The sequence below is a fragment of the Poromitra crassiceps genome (assembly GCF_964638095.1).
Source record: "Poromitra crassiceps genome assembly, chromosome: 19".
Taxonomy (NCBI): domain Eukaryota; kingdom Metazoa; phylum Chordata; class Actinopteri; order Beryciformes; family Melamphaidae; genus Poromitra; species Poromitra crassiceps.
The window spans coordinates 3,347,420-3,366,364 of record NC_139646.1 but is presented as its reverse complement, the minus strand read 5'-3'; the positions used below and the strand labels follow the sequence as shown (position 1 = coordinate 3,366,364).

The 18,945-nt window shown below is 46.3% G+C and overlaps 1 protein-coding gene and 1 pseudogene across 2 annotated transcripts in view; both read right to left on the bottom strand.

Annotated features, from left to right (window-relative positions):
• Positions 1-1,857, bottom strand: LOC310793474 (NEDD8 ultimate buster 1 pseudogene; annotated as a pseudogene). Its single transcript has 2 exons — positions 313-1,857; positions 1-270 (listed from the first exon to the last, which is right to left on the bottom strand). The product of its transcript is annotated as an NEDD8 ultimate buster 1 pseudogene (transcript).
• A 14,784-nt stretch (positions 1,858-16,641) lies between these two features.
• Positions 16,642-18,945, bottom strand: part of gcgrb (glucagon receptor b) — a gene marked incomplete at both ends in the record, with an annotated part of 15,243 nt that continues 12,939 nt past the window's right edge. The window contains 3 exons of the mRNA XM_083655278.1: positions 16,642-17,088; positions 18,431-18,472; positions 18,916-18,945. The exon at positions 18,916-18,945 is cut by the window's right edge and continues 115 nt beyond it. Of these exons, the coding sequence (XP_083511404.1) occupies positions 16,642-17,088; positions 18,431-18,472; positions 18,916-18,945 (519 nt within the window). The remainder of the gene's footprint in view (positions 17,089-18,430; positions 18,473-18,915) is intronic.

The window sequence follows — 18,945 nt, the reverse complement described above, 5'->3', positions numbered from 1 at the left end:
TCAAACCCTGTGGGCGGAGCCTTGGCTCAGGTAGCTCTTCATGGTGGCAATCAGCTGGCACTCCTCGTCCAGCGTCAGGTCCAGGTAGTCCTCCTCGTGACGCGTGCTCTCATCCATCAACTCCAACACCTCATTCACCATCTCATTGTCCTTTGAGATGTCATCCATTAAACCCAACACCCCATTCGCCATTTCATTGTCCTTTGAGATGTCACCCATTATCTCCAACAACTCATTCACCATCTCTGAGGAGTTGGAGGAGGTGCTGGGCTGCTCGGGGGAGGAGGAGGAGGAGGAGGAGGAGGAATTGGAGGAGGATGAGGAAGAGGGGCGAGGGAGAGAGGCAAGGCCCGGATTGGTCAGCAACAGCTGAGTCGCTGATTGGACATCTCCCTTTGTCAGTCTGAGGGCTACCTCACACGCCGCCTTCTCAAAACCCAGGTACAGCAACTGCTCCACCTTCTGGCCGGAGTCAAGGAGGAGAGTGTAGGCCCGGTCTCTGTCTCCGTCAGTTTGGTGCAGGGCTCTGGCAGCATCTCTCGTGGAGAAGCCCAGCTCTCGGAGGACAGAGATGCCCTCAAGCTTGCTCCTCCTCTTCTCCCGCTCCCTTTGCTTCAGCTCCTCACGCTCCTGTCTCCTGTTGGCGATGTGTATGGCGGCCTCCTGTATGTCTCCCCGGCAGGCTCTGAGAGCCAGCCGAACCTCTCGGTCACTGAAGCCCAGCGCCATCAGCTGAGTCATCTTCTCTGAGTCCAAACACAGATGGCCGTACAGAGACTCCACCTTGTGCAGCTGGTGTCGTGCCTGAGCGTCGTTCCCTTCAATGTAGGACAGCAGGCTCTGGAGGAGGTATAGTCTCAGGAACAACACCTCCTCTCTGCCCGTGTTCCCCCTGATCCTGAGCAGCCTCTGCTGCTTCTCTCCATAGCAGGACAGGAAGCAGTCCTCTGCGCGCTGCAGGCGGATGCGCCCGTCCTCCAGACAGGACAGAGCCTCCAGTGCCCGGTAGCACCACACGATGTCCAACTGCAGCACCGCGTAGTTATCCACCGAGCCCAGCAGGCCCGAGCTGCAACGCCCAAACTGTTCGTCGGCCTGCAGCAGGTGACAGAGAGCATCGTCGTACTGCTTCCTCTTCATCAGAGAACAGCCTTTCTCATGAAAGCCCATGGCAAGGATCAGAGCCTTCTTCTCGGCGGGAGGGATGTTGAGTGCATTTCCCTCCTGGTCATCGATCTCCAGGTAGGGCACGGTATCTGGGTCTTCACTGCCATCTCTCTCTGACAGGATCTGGAGGCCTTTCTGTGTCCTCTGCAGGCTCTCTCTCTGGTTCTTCGTCTTCTCCTCCTCCTCGGCACTCTGTCGTTTTTTCTCTTCGTCGCTCACCTTCAACACCATCACCTTACTGTGGTTCTTCACACCCTGCTGCTCAAGGTGCTGGTCAGCAGACAGAGTTTTCCCATTCAGGATGAGCTTGATGGACTTGAGGCCGTACTCCTGTCCGATCCTGTCCATCACTTGCTGAGCACACACATCCAGCCTGGTCTCCAGGTACATCTTCTTCCTGGGGCCCCCATTGTTGTCTCTGGGCAGCAGCAGCTCCAGTGTAGCCACATAGGTTTCTCTGTAGGTCTTGTTTCCCTTCCCTCTCTTCACAGTCTGTGCTCTGATGGCCTCCAGAGCACTGCTGACCTCCGCCTCCGCCAGGCCCACCAGAGGGGCAAGGGACTGGGCAAGCTCCTGCATGTGCTGTGCCCCAGGCTCATTGCTGTCATCAGTGAACGGCGGGTTCCAGAGCTGGATCTTGTCCTGCTTTAGGAGATTCTTCAGCTTCGCCTCTATGTTCTGCTCCGCCATGGCTCTGACACAGTAACTTAAAAAAAGCGGATCTTAACAGTAAAGCGAATCTTAGCACTAAGCAGTAAAAGCACTAGTCTTGGCTGTTATATTAGGATTTGCTGATGATGTCATATACATTGTGACATCATCAGTGATGTCATAGACATTGTGACATCATCTGTGATGTCATCACTGTTTAATCACTGGTGTCACAATGTCTATGCAGGTGACATCATCTGTGATTTATGACATCACTGATGTCACAATGTATATGACATCATCAGTGCATATCACTTATGCACAGAGCCATTTGTGACATCATCAGTGATTTAGCGACCTTGCCAACAGCTGTCATATGGCCCATTTCCACCGCTGGTATCAACGCGGCCCCGCCCAGCTCGTCTCGCTTTTTTGTCTCATTCCACCGATCAAAAACGGGGACAGCCCGGGTTGTATTGGGGTCGAGTCGTGCTACTTTAAGGCTACGTTCACACAGCCATCCTTAGTGCTTGAATCTAATCTTTTCCCCCCTAAGTGACTCAGATCCATCTTTTTCATGACTGTGTGAACAGTACAAGTCACATTGAAAGTTACTTTTTTAAAGACGACCTGGGCTACTTTCAAATGTGGTAAAACATCAGATTCGAATCTGATGTTTTTGAAAGTGACTCCGGTGTGAACAGACATCTGGCCCATATCTGACTTAATGCTTCAATGTGACTACTTCTTCTTCTTCTGTTGAGTTTTATGGCAGTTGGCATCCTTAAATGGTGCATTACCGCCACCTACTGTATTGCTAAAACTATAGCGCAAATACAATATCAATAAAAAGTGTCCACCCAAAATGCGCCCATTCACCCCAATATCCATACTGTGGCCCAGACCAGTCGTCTAGGGCGAAGCGAACGCTTCATTCAGCATTTTCGTCAAGTCATCTCCCGAAATATCTTCAATATCCACAAATTTCCTGGCAGCGTCCACCACTTCAATGGGACTTTTACGTCATTCCAGAGCGACATTCGTCACTATTCTGCGCAGGAGGGAGGGGGAGGACCAACACGCGGGCATTGAAATTAAACCGTGAACAACAGATGAAACAACATCGTCAGCTGGCGCCATGTTTACTGCTGTCTTCTTCCGGGTTTACGTAGAACAGCAGTGCGCTGCGTGTGACGTTATTGTTGTTCTTCTGCGCATGCGGGTCACTTCATGTCCTTGATCTGTTCACACTGGAGTTGGATATGGGCCACTTTTAAAAAGTCTGTGTGAACAGCCACACAAAAAATCAGATGTGAGCATCAAGTCAGATTCAAGCACTAAGGATGGCTGTGTGAACGTAGCCTTAGTACCTGCCTCGTCGAGGTTCTATTCTGTGAACCCGGGTTCATACAGTGACGTGAAAACATTGTAGACGACTGATTGGCCAGGCAGAATCGTGTTTACTCTGTCTATCCTACTGACTGTCAATGCAATGCTGCATACCAGTTTAGTGGGGATTACCTTCTCTTCTGTTATGCTTTTCCATCAGTCTTTTGTGTTGCTGCCTTCGCCTCTGGTGAAATAAAATCGTGGCGGTGGTTTCAATTGTCCAAAAGTCCGCTGCTCATGAAGCGCTTGTAGTTGAGTGCTGCGTCGGCTCCGCTAGGCCGCAGGCGGGGCTCGGGTGAAGCCGCGGTCTTGCCTGGTGAGGCCGCCGGGGTACATGTGAGTTTTGACTAACAACAAAGTGATATCCATTCTCCTGGCCGATTGTCACATTTGCCCATGTACACTGTAGGTCATTTAGAGGCACCAGTATTTCATAAACAGTTTAAAAGTTCTGTGTATGGATTTAATTGTAACGTTATGTTATAGCCTACTTCGGAATATGGGCGGAGGGCAGATATGCGGTCGCTATGACGACCAGGTGTGGGCGGGGGCAGATGACCAGCGGTGGAAGCAAAACGTCCATCGAGTTGAAACAAGTAGAGCCGAGTGGTGACGGGCTGTGCAGGGCTGTAAAATGTGGTGGAAATGAGCCATTACATAGACCAATCACAGGACAGACATACAGACAGACAGACAGAGAGACGGATGCTCCTGCCTTTATTGATAGATAGAAGATAGATAAATCTTGAATTTAACAGCAATTAAATTAGCAGCTGTGTATGTTTTTGTAACTCCAAATTAAAAAACAGCCTGAATCTTTCAGCGACCTTGCCACTTTTTTCTTTTTCTTTTGTGGGGACAGACACATTATACAGTACTGTATGTATGTATGATCCTTGGAGTGTAATTTATTTTTGGATTATTTTAGTGGTTGTTTACCTTATGATAATCATCATAACAAGGCATGGTCATAGCCCTCCATTCTATTGACGTTACATCAATGAACAGAACATATAAATCCACAGGAAAAACTCCTGGCTCTTCATTGATCCATTCCATTCATTCTGTCATAGGAGATCTATGCATGATGTGAGGGAGCCCAGAAAGACATTGATAAGGATGGAGTGATATATCAATAAAGTCTAGCAGTCCGGCACAGACAGACCATTCCAGCGAAGATTATTATGCAGTCATTCTAATTGTCTTGTTTTGTTTAGCAGTGTGCACACATATGCACACACACGCATAATGTGTAACAAGGACATAACTTGGGTTTAAGTGGGAGAACACAATCACCACGACCTGTGGGGGGACTTCATCCTTTTCGCCTATTCGGCAATTAGGGGGGGAAACCCTCCGAAATACATTAGGACACCAAGACCTTGAGGAACACCATATCAAAATTCATGCTGTGATTTGGTATCAAAGAATTGTATTTCTCTGAAATTGGTGAGCAAATTCTGTTCTGGGAATTGCTCAGAAACCCCCTTATTGTCAACATACCTAGGAAAGCCATATAGATCACCTGAATACCTAGAGGTCACAATAGCTCATTTATACAGTGAGGTCAAATTTAGAAAAATGGTCTCACTCACTACAATTAAATGGCTACTATAGGGACTAATATCATCACACATGAATACAATGGGGTCCTTGAATCCACAAGAGTCTCGGCTTTAAAGTCATACCCAATTTATGCAATTCCAAGACTGTTTAGGAATAGGCGAAAATAACACATGTATACTGCATGCAAAAACTGAATTTTCTTTATTTTTTAGTTTTTGCATGAGATGACCATAAAGTGGGGCTGTCTGTAAAGAGGAGACTCATGGGTAGGCTACCCATATAACCCATAGAACCCATAGAACCCATATAACCCATTCTTATTCACATTTTGTGAGGTGAGAGCTCAAGGGCCCCCTTTGAAAATGGCCGTGTCCGTTTTCCCCTCGCCAACATTTAGCCTACATTTAGCCTACATTTAGCCTACATTTAGCCTACATTTAGCCTACATTTGGAGCATTATTTAGCCTGCGCCCTTCCAGAGAAGCTAGCATGCTTGGTACCAATGGATGCCTTAGGTCTTCTAGTTTCATGGTACTATTCTCTCAAGGTTTAAAAGTGAGCCTGCTACAGCCTCTGAAAGACAGTCATGTTGGCCCACGGCCATGATCTTTGCAATGAAAAAGTGTGTGTGTGGAGGGGGGGGGGGGGGGGGGGGGGGGGACAAAATCTGGATTTTGAAAAGTGGGGGGGACATGTCCCCCCTGTCTCTATGGAAATTTTGCCCTTGTAAATTTTGCCACACACACGCACACACACACACACACACACACACACACCTACACACACACACACACACACACACACACACACACACACACACACACACACACACACACACACACACACACACAGAGAGAGTGGAGGTCTTTATTACATGGACCATTAAATTAAAGCTGCTCTTTAATCAAACCCTGCTTTCTCCTGTGAGTTGGAGAGAAGAGATGGAGTAAGAGCTTGAGGAGGAAAGGAAAAACAGTAGAAAGCGAGTAGAGAAATGACATGATCTTCACATCCTTTGAAAGACTGGTATTGGCCCACCTGAAGGACGCGACAGGATACCTGTAGCTTGCCTACTGGGAAAACACGGGACATCATCACACGCAGCATCACATACTGCAACACCTCGACTCCCCGGGGACATACGCAGCCACAATCCTGTTTGTGGACTTCAGTTCGGCGTTCAAAGTGACGTGTCCAGACTTTTTTTTTACTAGGGTGGCACAAGTGGGGCACTGACTTATGAAGGGGTGGCCAGGAAGGGAAGAAAATTTGACGTTTTTTGGACTTTTAGCCATATTTAGAGGAATATTTCCTCCATTTGTTTTGTTTTTGAGATTATTTATTAATTTATTAATTTATTTTAAATATGACTTAAAAGAGCCACAACTACCCATAGAGGAGCCGCATGTGGCTCTAGAGCCTCGGGTTGAGCATCACTGTTCTACACACATAATTGACAAGTTTCAACTTTAGTTGCAATGTCTGGCAATTAACCACAATTCCATTGACATCAAGGCAATATCAGGATAAGTCAGTGCTTAGGTTTCTAAAGAGAAATCTGGAACTATTAGGATTTTACAGTACCACACATACAGCTGGGGGCTCCTGCTGTAGGTTACATCGCTGCTGTCAAGCTGCTGGCTTGACTCATCTGACTGTGTCAGTGTGACTGACAAGGAGGAGAGCTTGTTGCTGCTCTCTCCTGCAGCTCTGACTGTGACTGACTGGTAGCAGTGCTGCTGGCTGCTCTCTCCTGCAGCTCTGACTGTGACTGACTGGTAGCAGTGCTGCTGGCTGCTCTCTCCTGCAGCTCTGACTGTGACTGACTGGTAGCAGTGCTGCTGGCTGCTCTCTCCTGCAGCTCTGACTGTGACTGACTGGTAGCAGTGCTGCTGGCTGCTCTCTCCTGCAGCTCTGACTGTGACTGACTGGTAGCAGTGCTGCTGGCTGCTCTCTCCTGCAGCTCTGACTGTGACTGACTGGTAGCAGTGCTGCTGGCTGCTCTGTCCTGCTGTGCAGTTTGACATTTCTTTGGTTTGATGGAGAAGAAATCCTCAATGTTCTGATTTGCTCAGATGACAACATACCTGCAGCACATTATCACGTAACCTAGCACACAGGTTTACTGTCCGTTTACCCTGTAGTAGCAGGCTTAGTTTTAAAGCCAGGGTGAAGTTTCAATGTCATGGTTTTTTGAGAGAGAGAGAGAGGGTGCTTAATTGAAAGTGAAAATCTCTGTGTTTGTTGGCAGGTATGTTGTCTTTCTTTATCCACTGGCACAGTAGCTATGTGTATGTGTATCAAAGAGTCTACTCACATGTTTCAGAAGCGACATGCATGCCACAAGAAATAAATGGTGGAGACACCATGTAGCCGCCAGGAATCAGATGACAGAGGACACTTCTTCAATCTTCTTCACAAGACGACACGTTTAGCGATAGTTGACTACGGCTGCTGCTCAGCTGCTGCAAAATCTTCAAATCAAGATCTTCTTCTCTGGGGTTTTCGGCAGGCTAGACACTACTATGGCTCGTTACTGCTTCTCAGGTTTAAGACTGGATTGCGCCTATACACAGAAGCTTGGTTTACTGACTGGGCAGAGAGCCAATCATATGGGGTGGCACCTCAGGGGTGGCCAATCAGATTCTAGGGGTGGCCCGTGCCACCCCAGACCACTCCCTAGACACGCCACTGCATTCAACACCATCATACAGAAGATCTCCGCTCTAAACTCACCCAGCTTGGTGTGCCAGCCTCCACTTTCCTACGCCAGCTCAGGAACTCAGGAGCTGCTGATACAGTTCTACACGCCATCATCTAGTCTGTCCTCTGCAACTGCAACTCCATCTCTGTCTTTGTTTGAACTCCTCCCCTCCAGCAGGCGTGTTGATGCCTTGGAACAGTCCTATGAGAATCTGAGCTCGCTCTACTATGTACTCGTTCAAATTCAGATTTCATCCATGCCAAATATGGCTTTGCATTTCAAAGTAGAATTTATTCTACACACTAGTGTGTATAGAGGAACATATTGTGATGATAAGCTATGAAACATGAAGCACATACACACACGTGCCCACCCCCTCCCCCCCCCCCCCCCCACACACACACACACACAGAGTGGTTAATACTGTCCTCATTAAAAGCTTATGATTCCAAACACAATTCCAGCTGCAGAGCTGTGGAAAATTGCATAGAAGCTCAAGCTTTAAATATTTACGAATTCATCCAGTATGATAATAGTGCCCTGCCCTTCAGTTTGAAGATATGATTATCTTTCAGATTTTATCCGTTCTACCTCCTCTCACTCACATCTTCACCCTCTGGTCACACACACACACTGGGGTCACACACACACACACACACACACACACACACGCACGCACAGACACACACACACACACGCACACGCACACGCACACGCACACGCACACGCGCGCACGCACACACACACACACACACACACACACACACACACACAGCACATGCACGGTTGTCTGTATCTGCGGGTGAGATGAGAGTATGTGTCCTGGTCGCTGCACTAGCGCCTCCTCTGGTTGGTCGGGGCGCCTGTTCAGGGTGGAAGGGAACTGGTGGGAATAGCGTGATCCTCCCACGTGCTACGTCCTGCCGGTGAAGCTCCCCGCTGTCGGGTGAAAAGAGGTGGCTGGCAATTGCACATGTATCGGAGGAAGCATGTGGGTGTCTACGGCTTTCCACAGATCGGCAGAGGATCGGGGCAGTAGGGGGAATTGGCCAAGTACAATTGGGGAGAACATGGGGGAGGGGGGGGGGGGGCCCTGAGAACACACACAGACACACACAGACACACACGCACACACACAGACACACACACACACGGACACGCCATGCTGAGTGATTAACGAGGTGGTTGACAGTAAACTTGAGGCTGAGCAAACTGTGTATCATTAATAAAGCCTTGAACAAACACAGTGTCTCTGTGGACACAATTTCTCCCTGAATGTGCTGCTGTTTATAAAGCCCACAGCAGCAGAGAAGAGATAAGAGTAGTGATTTAGCATAGCAGATGTCTTCAGGCAGTCATACACTCACTACTGCTACAGTACAGCTACAGTAAAGTATCTAAAGTACATCACATCACATTATGGAAAGAATCCCCAACACAGGTTCACAACGTTTTCACAGGTGACAGTCCATTGAATATGCAGAGGTAATGATACTGTAAAATTAAAGTTAGTTAAGTTCTCCTTTATTTATCCCCATGGGGAAATTCATCCTCTGCATTTGACCCATCCTCTACTAGGAACCTTCCTAGAACTAGGAGCAGTGGGCAGCCGCAGTGCAGCGCCTGGCGACCAACTCCAGTTCTTTTGCCATTTCCTTGGTCAGGGGCACTGACAGGAGTATTAACCCTAACATACATGTCTTTCTTGATGGTGGGAGGAAACCGGAGCACCTGGAGAAAACCCCCACGAACACGGGGAGAACATGCAAACTCCACACGGAAAAGGACCTGGGACGGACCGGGGTTTGAACCCTGGGACCTTCTTGCTGTGAGGCAACAATGCTAACCACTGATCCACCGATGATGCCATCCTTGAGTAGTGAGATCTGATGTAATGGAAGTTACTGCAATGCCGTTAGTTGATGCTGCCATGCGTTTCACAGACGATGTCATAATAGAATGCCATAGACAGGGAACTTTTGATGTCATACTGTACATGTAGAAGGACCGGCAGAGGGAAACAGTTGTAATGCCTGGGCTGAACCTGGGACCCTCGTGTTGGTAGGCAGGGAATCTACCGCTCCACTACTCGGACGCCCACCAGGGGGGGGCATTTAAAGGGAGACGACAGGAAGTGGAATCATTGAGGTGGGGTCCTGCTCCTAACCCTCAGCTAATAGCTCCAATATATTCAGGGAAAGGTGTTTCCATTTTCATACATCAGGTTCCTGGGTCTCTTGGTTCTGTGCCACTTATCTAAAGTGTAATGGGATGAGATGAAGATGATGAAGACTGTGATGCACAGTTGGTTTCACTTGTAATGAGATTCCAGCTCTGTGGCCAAAGACAGAGAAGTGATGACATAATGGATAACAATTATCAACTGACTGAGCTGATGTAATGCCGCAATGTTACATGATCCTATGACATCATAAAAGAAGATTACAGCCAACAAAGGTCATTCCAGAGGTTAGTTTAGATTTATGTAATATCAAGAGCTAGACTCAATCAGATGAGACTTTTGGCACAATCAGTTGTTGTAACAAATTGGAAAGGAGAAAAGTTCTAATACAAAAAGAAAACTTTTTTACTCAAGCTATAACGCTCAAAAATGTAATTGCAGATGGAATTGAATACATAGTTAATTTTTGCTGCAAGGCATTTTATTCACGCAAAATGTGACTGTTAGCTTTACACCAATATCTTCTCTCTACAGTAGCTATCAGTTTAAAATTCTGGCTCTGTAGTCGCGTACAGATGTGACAGAAAAGGCCGATAAAGACAAGGAGATTTCAAACAGAGAGACACATTTCTAGAATGACAATGATTTATTAAATGATTAGATACATGAGCCTGTAGCACATTAAATTATATTTGGCGATTAGACTCCGTCATGACGTCAGCTTGATAATAGTCTCTCCCCAGACTCAAATATTACGTTGAATCACAGCCACTGCTGGTTTTGAAGGCGGGTTGAAATTGAATGAGTGACAGGTCGTAGCACCGATGAGAGAGCGGTTCGAAAAATGGGCTGCGCCTCCCGTGTCGTCTGATCGCAAAGTCGTTACTGATTGGAGAGGACTGAAGCCATCCCTGGCATATGACTGGCCAAGTGAACGGTTCCCTCCCATAACCAGCCGGCTGAGGGAAAGTGTCCCAGACCCAGAGACAGCTCTGCAGCATGCAGTAACGTAGTGTATCAGCGTATGGGTCTGGCGTTGAGACTAGCTTGATAATGACGTCATGATCAGCAGGGGTAGTGCAGGCAGGAGTAGGATGGAATAACCCCCCCATGGAGTCTAGACCTGGTGGTGGTGAAGGTGGTCTTGGTCTTGCTGGAGAAGGCTTCTGAATCTGAAGACCTCGGAGAGGATTGGAGAAGAATGGGGTGGAGGAGGGACGCAGGAATGCACTGAAAACCCAGCAGACCACACAAAGAGAAAAGGCGGCTTTTAGCTTTTGACAGCTAGATGATGATAGGCTGAATGGAAAGATGTGTCTTACTTGGATTGGTTTAATCTAAACATTACCGCCCACGAACAGTGATGCTAGATAGAAGCGGGAAAAAGGTTGATGATGATGTGGTGGTATGAATGAGTGGGCGTGACAACTAAAGTGTTTCTCCTTAGGAGAGTGAATAAATGGAGAGTGAATGAATGACAACTAAGAGGTCTCATCTTTAAGAATTTGCGGGAAAGGAGTGATTGATGACAAGGGGCGTGCGACTAGAGGGTTTCTCCTAGAAGCGGGGTGATGGGCATGAGGGTTTCTCCTAGGAGAGTAAATAAATGGAGTGAATGAATGACAACTAAGAGGTCTCTTCTTATAGAATTTCCGCTAAGCTCCATTAGAGTTCGTTTGACAGAGGGACACAGAGCGGCGTCTAGAAGTCATGTGACTGGCGAGGCGAGAGGTGCAGTGGCAGCTTTCTGCCAGATGAGCTGACAAGCCGTTAGTGCTTATGCTCAACAGCTAAACTAGCCAATGAGAGCTCATAACTGATGTCAACGGATTCAATTGCAACACCAACCATAATATTTGCATTCCATCAACCACACATCCTGGAATTGAAAGGAGATTGAGGCACATAAAACACGTCTATAACGGTTCTTCAGGGGTGTACAGTACACACTCAGAACATGGAGTTCATGCAGAGCAACCTTCCAAAGAAGCACAGCTTTCTTATCAGCATACTGATCAGTATAATAGAAAATTATGGGAAACAAACACACACACACACACACACGCACACAACATACAGTACATGTGAACAGTGTTTGTGTTAGTCCCCCACTCTTGCTGTTCTATAGGACTCAAGTACTTCCCACAATAGACTTGTCACTGCTGATTGATATGTACTTTGTGTTGCTCTTCTGTCAGTGTTATGTCACTGTTAGAGGGTGTTTATCTGCTGCGCCCAAAATAGCGTCTCCTGGCTACGTGTAGTGTACAGTATATGACTTCCCATCCAGTTTTAACACACAGGAAGCAAAGGAGCTACACCGACAAAAAGATAGAAACAGGGATTACTCTGTCTTTGACACACGCACGCACACACACACACACATGCACGCACACACACACACACACACACACACACGTGCGCGCACAGAGAGAGAGAGAGAGAGAGAGAGAGAGAGAAGTTGATAATGTCCTCATTAAAGTCTCATGATTTCAATCCCAGCTACATATCTTCTGGGAGCCATTGTGGAAAATTGCATTTAATGTAGTCATCTCTACATTAAATGGAATTTTATTCATTCATCCAGAATGATAATGCCCTGCCCTTTCAGTTTGAAGATGGCATTCGGATATGATGATCTTTTGAATTGAATCTGTTCCACCTCCTCTCAGTCACATCTTCACCCTCTAGTTTCACACCTCTCTAAGCAGAGAACCAGGTCTTGGGCTACGCCAGAGAACCAAGCGGCCCAGAATTGAGATTCTACATCTTCAATCTGCTTGGCCTTCTGGGTCTGGGCTAAGGGCTAATGTCCACCAGCTCTGGAACAGATGGCTCCGGTATGGCTGCAAACAGACTCACATGTAATGTGTCAGACGCATGCGGGATCCGACAAATATAGAACAAGTGCATATTTTTTCCGTACCGCATGTATTGCCCATCTATTAACACGGGCGAGAGTCTGTTCCGGTTAGTTTTACCGGATCCGCACGCAGCCGTAACGCATCTGCTGTACATTGGGTGTAAGATTTGTGTAGACCCAACAACCTACTCATAGATGGTTTTGGCATAATGATCCTAGGCAGTTCTTTTTTGTTGTTTGTTTTATTATTTTGGGGGCATGGAAGAATTGTGACCTCTGCAGTACATTTTTTATGACCCCTGTGTACTGTAATGCAAAATCTATTTTCCCTGGTCCTCCCTGAAGGCTCACAAAATCACAAACAACCGTCCAAATGACCAAAGGCTAGTACATAATTGCTGTTAAAATTAAAATAAATAAAATTAGCAAACAGAAGCGTTTTGCAGCTTACTAGAGAGAGACAATAAGGCATGTGCACCAGGGAGAGCATAATATAGTGGAAATACTGCAGTGTTTCAATCAAAAAAGACAAGTCCCATATATGGGCTTCCATACACATGCACATCACCAATGCATTACTCACTGACAACTTATTCATATATTCGCATAATACCGATGGTTAATACGTAATTTGATTGGCTTGACAGTATACTCAAATGTTAAATAACTGCATAGTACTGCAGGCACACGCACACTGCTGTTAAGTAGATGTATAATTGCCTAGCAGTAACATTTGTGCAATGAAACTAGACAGTAACTGCCAATTATGTGCGACATTCTGATCTGTTGCATCAAAATCTGTCAAGCATAGCTGACATGGCATGAGTGTAGAGACAAATAACAACTCTTTCCTCAGTCAGTCAATGCTAAAGCTAGTGTCTTGTTGTCATGCAGTGAATTGACACATTTTATGCTGACAGAACTCAGTTTAATTGGATCCATACAGACATGAAGAGACACAACAATTTGGCAATTATATAAAACTTTTAGCTTTCTTTTAGCACATTTTTGGGCCTCTTGTGACATTGCAACTTTTGAAATAATTGGACATGATTTCATCGTCAAGGTGAGATGTTCTGTGACTTTTTTTTATTTTTATTTTTTTTAGCTGCGGCCAACATAGCTGGGCAGCAGCTCTATACGTCTATAAGTCCCTCTGTTGGCCGGTTGGTCCACACAAAATGTTGGTCCTCACTTGAAGCGGATGCATGGTTCATGGGATGAGCACGGGATGTTATAAGTGACATGTGTGTCACACAATGTCTATGACAATAATCAATGTCTCTCACAAATCACTCATGCACAGAGCCATTGTGACAACGTGACAACTCTAACTGGCCACAGCTATTGTGGATTCGCACTTGTTTTTCTCAGGGTAATCGGCATATTTTGAATCATCTTAACTACAAACAAAAACACAAAACAGTGTTACCCCTCCCGCCCCATCTTTGTCCTCATAATATGCAGGTTTTTCAGTATTTACAGTGTTCAATCAACTCTTCCGTACACTCTTGGTAATGGTCTGTAAGTGTTTACCATCTTTGATCAAAAGTCCGGGAATCATTGCTATGGGTTTGAATCAATTCTCATTAGACTCCATCATATTTTGGAACCAGTCAGCTCCTATTAAATTGCTTGGAATGTTTTAATGAATATGATTCTTCTCTTCTGATAAGAGATTGTCTTCCTTTTTCTTTCTTTTTAAGCGGTGCAGCCGCTTCTATCTGACTTTGTGTGTCTGTCCGTTATGGCACAGAAGGTCCGTTGTAGCATGGACTGTCCATCTGTCACTTATAGAAGCAACCGTCATCAGTCGGGGGGGTGTCCGTCCTCCCACTCGATGATTGTGGGGAATGACATCATCAATGGGTATGACATCATCAGTCAGGGGAATTTGCATGCTGAGTTGATGGATTGTGTTTGTTTAGTAATGGGGCCCACGGGGCATTGTGGGGCTGGGGCCCACAGGACAGACGGTCCGTGCCATAACGGACGGAGGGAAGGACCGAAGTGAAGGACGGACACACAAAGTCAGTTATAGGAGCGGCTGCACCGCTTAAAACATCTTTTCACTTACAGTGTGCTATCAACGGCAACATCTTCCCTTCATGAACTACAGGTTCCTTGGCACATTATAGCCTTTTAGTTTTCACATGTGTACAGGACCCGCCCTGTCTTCTGTGTTTGTCTACATCCTTTCTGGAGAATAATTCAGGGTAACTATGGGCAATGGTCATAGCAGATTTTTTGCTTGTGCAAAGTGTGATGATGAAGAGCTGCAATAAATGTAATATACTGTATGAAAAAATAACACATTTTGCTGATTCGCTTGTAACATTGCATTATGTAATAACACTGCATGCATATGTAATAATAACACATTTTGTAATAAACAGACTGAATGCGATATGTAATACATTTCTCCGCATTGTTAGATTGCAGGTGTTATTACATAATGAAGTGAAAATGTAATACATTTTGTTGTGTTATTACACAATGTGTGGTTATATCGCTCTTCATCCAATTAAGTGATTGTGTGTCATCTACTATTATAACAAGTATGCATGAATGGAAAGATCAGACCTTAAAATGTTTCCCATCCATATCTCTACAGTATTGCCCATATACATTCAGACTGGCATATCAGTTTATAAGGGAGAAGGATGGGGGGAAGAATGGATTCAATCCCTGCAGTCGTCCAATTGAGGTCAAACCTAGCATGATGTGTTGTTATGTTCCCAGTTGGCTTTGGTCATTGAAAACCAAGATAACTTAAAGACCCCCTGAAGTCATGTTTCAAGATGTATATAAAATACTCTACTTTGAATAATAATTTGTGTCTGATGGCTTTTCCCACAAAAAAAAGTTATCTTATTAACATCCTTAAGATGATGGCCTCCAAAAACTCCAAAGCAACCAATCAGGGTTATCTTGAACCTAACTAGACAATCACAGCAGACAACATGGGCTTTTAACACATTTTCACTCCCAACTCATGACAAAGTGATGACTAGGGTTCCAGACCGATCTTCAGTATAATGACGGGTTGGGAGTGAGAATGTGTTGGTGGCTTTAACTGCTGAATGCTGGACAGGGATTGGCCCCACGATTCGTGATGTCACAAATCATGCTAGTTGAAAATGGCCTTTTCAGTGAGCTCAGAGAAACGTTCCACTTTCAGCAGATGATTGTGGAAACAGCACCAGTGAGACCACCCTCAGGCTGTGGAGATGCCTCATCATTGCAAACATTGTGTGACAAGAGTCAGTGTGGTCTCTCCAGTGAGGTGTCAAATCCTTCCTTCTCCTGATCTCCACGGACGAGAGAAGATGGCACTTGTTTTCTGAATGCATTTGAACGACAGGAAGTAGTCATGAGGACTGGCGTTCCACATTCGTATTCATGAAAACCAGCACATTGGAGTGATTGTTGATGAGGTTGTTTGTGGGGAGAAGCAGCGGCTCACAGGGATTCTACAGTACCACACAGACACAGAACACAAGCATTGGCTCATAACTGCAAGAGCTGCACATACGGAAGGTCTGTGCAAGGTGAGCATTAAAAAATGGCAGGCCTCCATGTGCACACACACGCGCACACACACACACACGTACACACACACACACACACACGCACACACACACACACACGCACACACACGCACACACACACACACACACACACACAGAAACACCACGAGCATTCCATTATAATTTACTTAATCATTCCTGATGTCTTAAGTCAATAAGTGCTTTACGTTCAAGGTCCCCGAGCCAATAAATATCCATTTGCAGCTGGGCAGTTTAAAACACAGTCTTCTCCAACACAGTGCTGTAGTAAAAATGCTGATCGGTAAGGAGCTGCCTCCTCCTCTCTCTCTCCCACAGGCTCAGGCTCACCTGTCCTCTCTCTCCCACAGGCTCAGGCTCACCTGCCTCCTCCTCTCTCTCTCCCACAGGCTCAGGCTCACCTGTCCTCTCTCTCCCACAGGCTCAGGCTCACCTGTCCCCGATGGCGCATGATAAACAAACATACATTTAAAATGCAGAAAAGCACAATCAGTGAAGAGTTCCTGTGATTGAAAGCTCAAAAGCAGCTTGTCCTTTTTGCCCCGCACACTCAGACATCAGTCTCCTCTCCGTCCAGAGGGCACGTGTGGCACTGCACCCTCTCCTCCAGACCGATGCCCTCTGCGGTCGTGCTGGCATGACCGACAGCAGCACCTCGGTGTGGCAAGGAAGGGAACTGCAAAGTGTGTCTGCTCTTAGCCGCCCGGCCCTTCCCCGCTCCGTTGCTGTAGTAGGACACCACTAATCGCCGGCTCTCCTCGGGCGCGGCGGAGGGAGGGGAAGGGCCCGGCGGCTCGGCCTTGGGGCGAGGAGGTGTCCCTTCGGAGTCACCGCTGGGTTCACTGGCGTTGTTGTCATGGAGATCGGGCAGATTGCCGGCGGCGATGCTGCCACTCCCCCTGATGTGCGGCGTGTGGCTGTGGGTGTGGCGGTACTCCTCGTCAATATCCTTACCCAGCTTCCACCTCTTCCACTTCTTCAGCATCTCCGACTGCACCTGGAGAGAGAGAGAGAGAGAGAGAGAGAGAGAGACAGAGAGCGAGAGAGATGGGAGAGAGTTAATGGTGGAGGCATATGAAGATGGGGGATGAAGATTAAATAAGACATAGAGATCACTGCATTAGATGGACGTCTCCTGCCAAAGACTACATTTAAGGGTTTAGAGATTAGCAGATGGATGATGTTGTGTCTGTCCAACATCATAGACAAAAGAATGGAGTGGAACCTGACTATACAGCTTGAGCTTTTACAGATATAAATGAACAGGATAAAGATTGGAAAGAGGAACACACTGATTATGAAAAATGGCGTATTTATTTTCTACAAAGGGAAGGGAAGGAACTCGAGCAAAGGCTGAGATTAAATTAAGACGTGCTTGATGTGAACGCATATCTGTCTCCATGGTTCGAATTACCGGGGAGCTAAGGGGAGCTTGGCTCCCCTGGAAAGGACATGAGATCCCCTTGAAAGCCTACTTTGAGACATTTAGGTGGAGCTCTAAAACATCATGTGTGTCACAGGTTATAGATTTTGATATTCTGTACATTAAGGATGCTGGAATAAAGTTAAGACTAGAGCGACCGCACCGCGGATATATGCCTCCGCCAACAAGTGAGCAGTCGACATCCATGGCTGTCCAGATTTTGAGCTACATATGAGTGGAGCTACATATGAGGAAATTCCGTCAAGGCGTTACTGAGATATTGAGTTAACGAGCTTGAAAATGGCATTTGTGAGGTCAGTGTCCTTGACCTTTGACCACCAAAATAGAATCAGTTCATCCTTGAGTCCAAGTGGACATTTGAGCCAAATTCAAATACATTCCGTCAAGGCGTTAGTGAGATATTGGGTTGTGAATCGTGAAAATGGCTTCCGAGAGGTCACAGTGACCTTGACCTTTGACCACCAAAATGTAATCAGTTCACCCTTGAGTCCAAGTGGACGTTTGAGGCAAATTGTGATGAAATTCCGCCTCAGATATTGCATTAACAAACGACAGACGGACGTACGAACGGACAACCCAAAACCATAATGCCTCCGGCCTGGCTATCGCCGTCGGAGGCATAAAAACAAACGGTGATTTTATTCGTCATATCTGATCGGCCTATGGAGAAAATGAATGGGGAACTGTCTTCCGGGGCAGGAGACGTCACGTGACTGTTCATCCCTATTAACTCTGTAGTAGTAACAGTCGTGTTCTTTTCAGTAACCCCGTAACTGACTGTGCTGCCGCTCACTTCCATGTACTGTATGCCTGTGCGTGTGACAGGTTTAGTAGAGGTGCGCACTGGAAAATAGGGCTCTCCTGAAAATAGCCACTGATGTAATTCAACACTCACCTCTTTGTTGACAAAGCAGTACAAGATGGCAACCAGCAGCCCCTGAAGAGGAACACACATTGTCATCGTTTCATTCATATCACATAATGGAAACAAGCCCTTGAAAACAGCCCTGGGCTTGTAGTAATTATTTATGCTACTAATATCTGATGATAGTCATATCAGATCGGTTCTCAGAGAAGCAAGGATGCCTTGGAAGAAACAACACGTTTCGAAATACTCTGGTGTGCCTCAGAAAGAAAGAAAAAAGGTTTCAAAGAGAAAACATACTGAAGCAATGGTCAACTATTGAACTATTCTGAAAGCTCCTGTGGAGTTGTGGTCTGACCTGTGGAAGGAGTTCATGAAGGTCAACTCAACTCAACTCAACTCAACTCAACTCAACTCAACTCAACTCAACTCAAAGTTTATTTATAAAACACATTTAAAAACAATTAACCGCATTGACCAAAGTCCCCTAAGCTCCCGTGGGCTTGTGCTCTGACCTGGAAGGAGTTGAACAGAAGGTCGTAGAA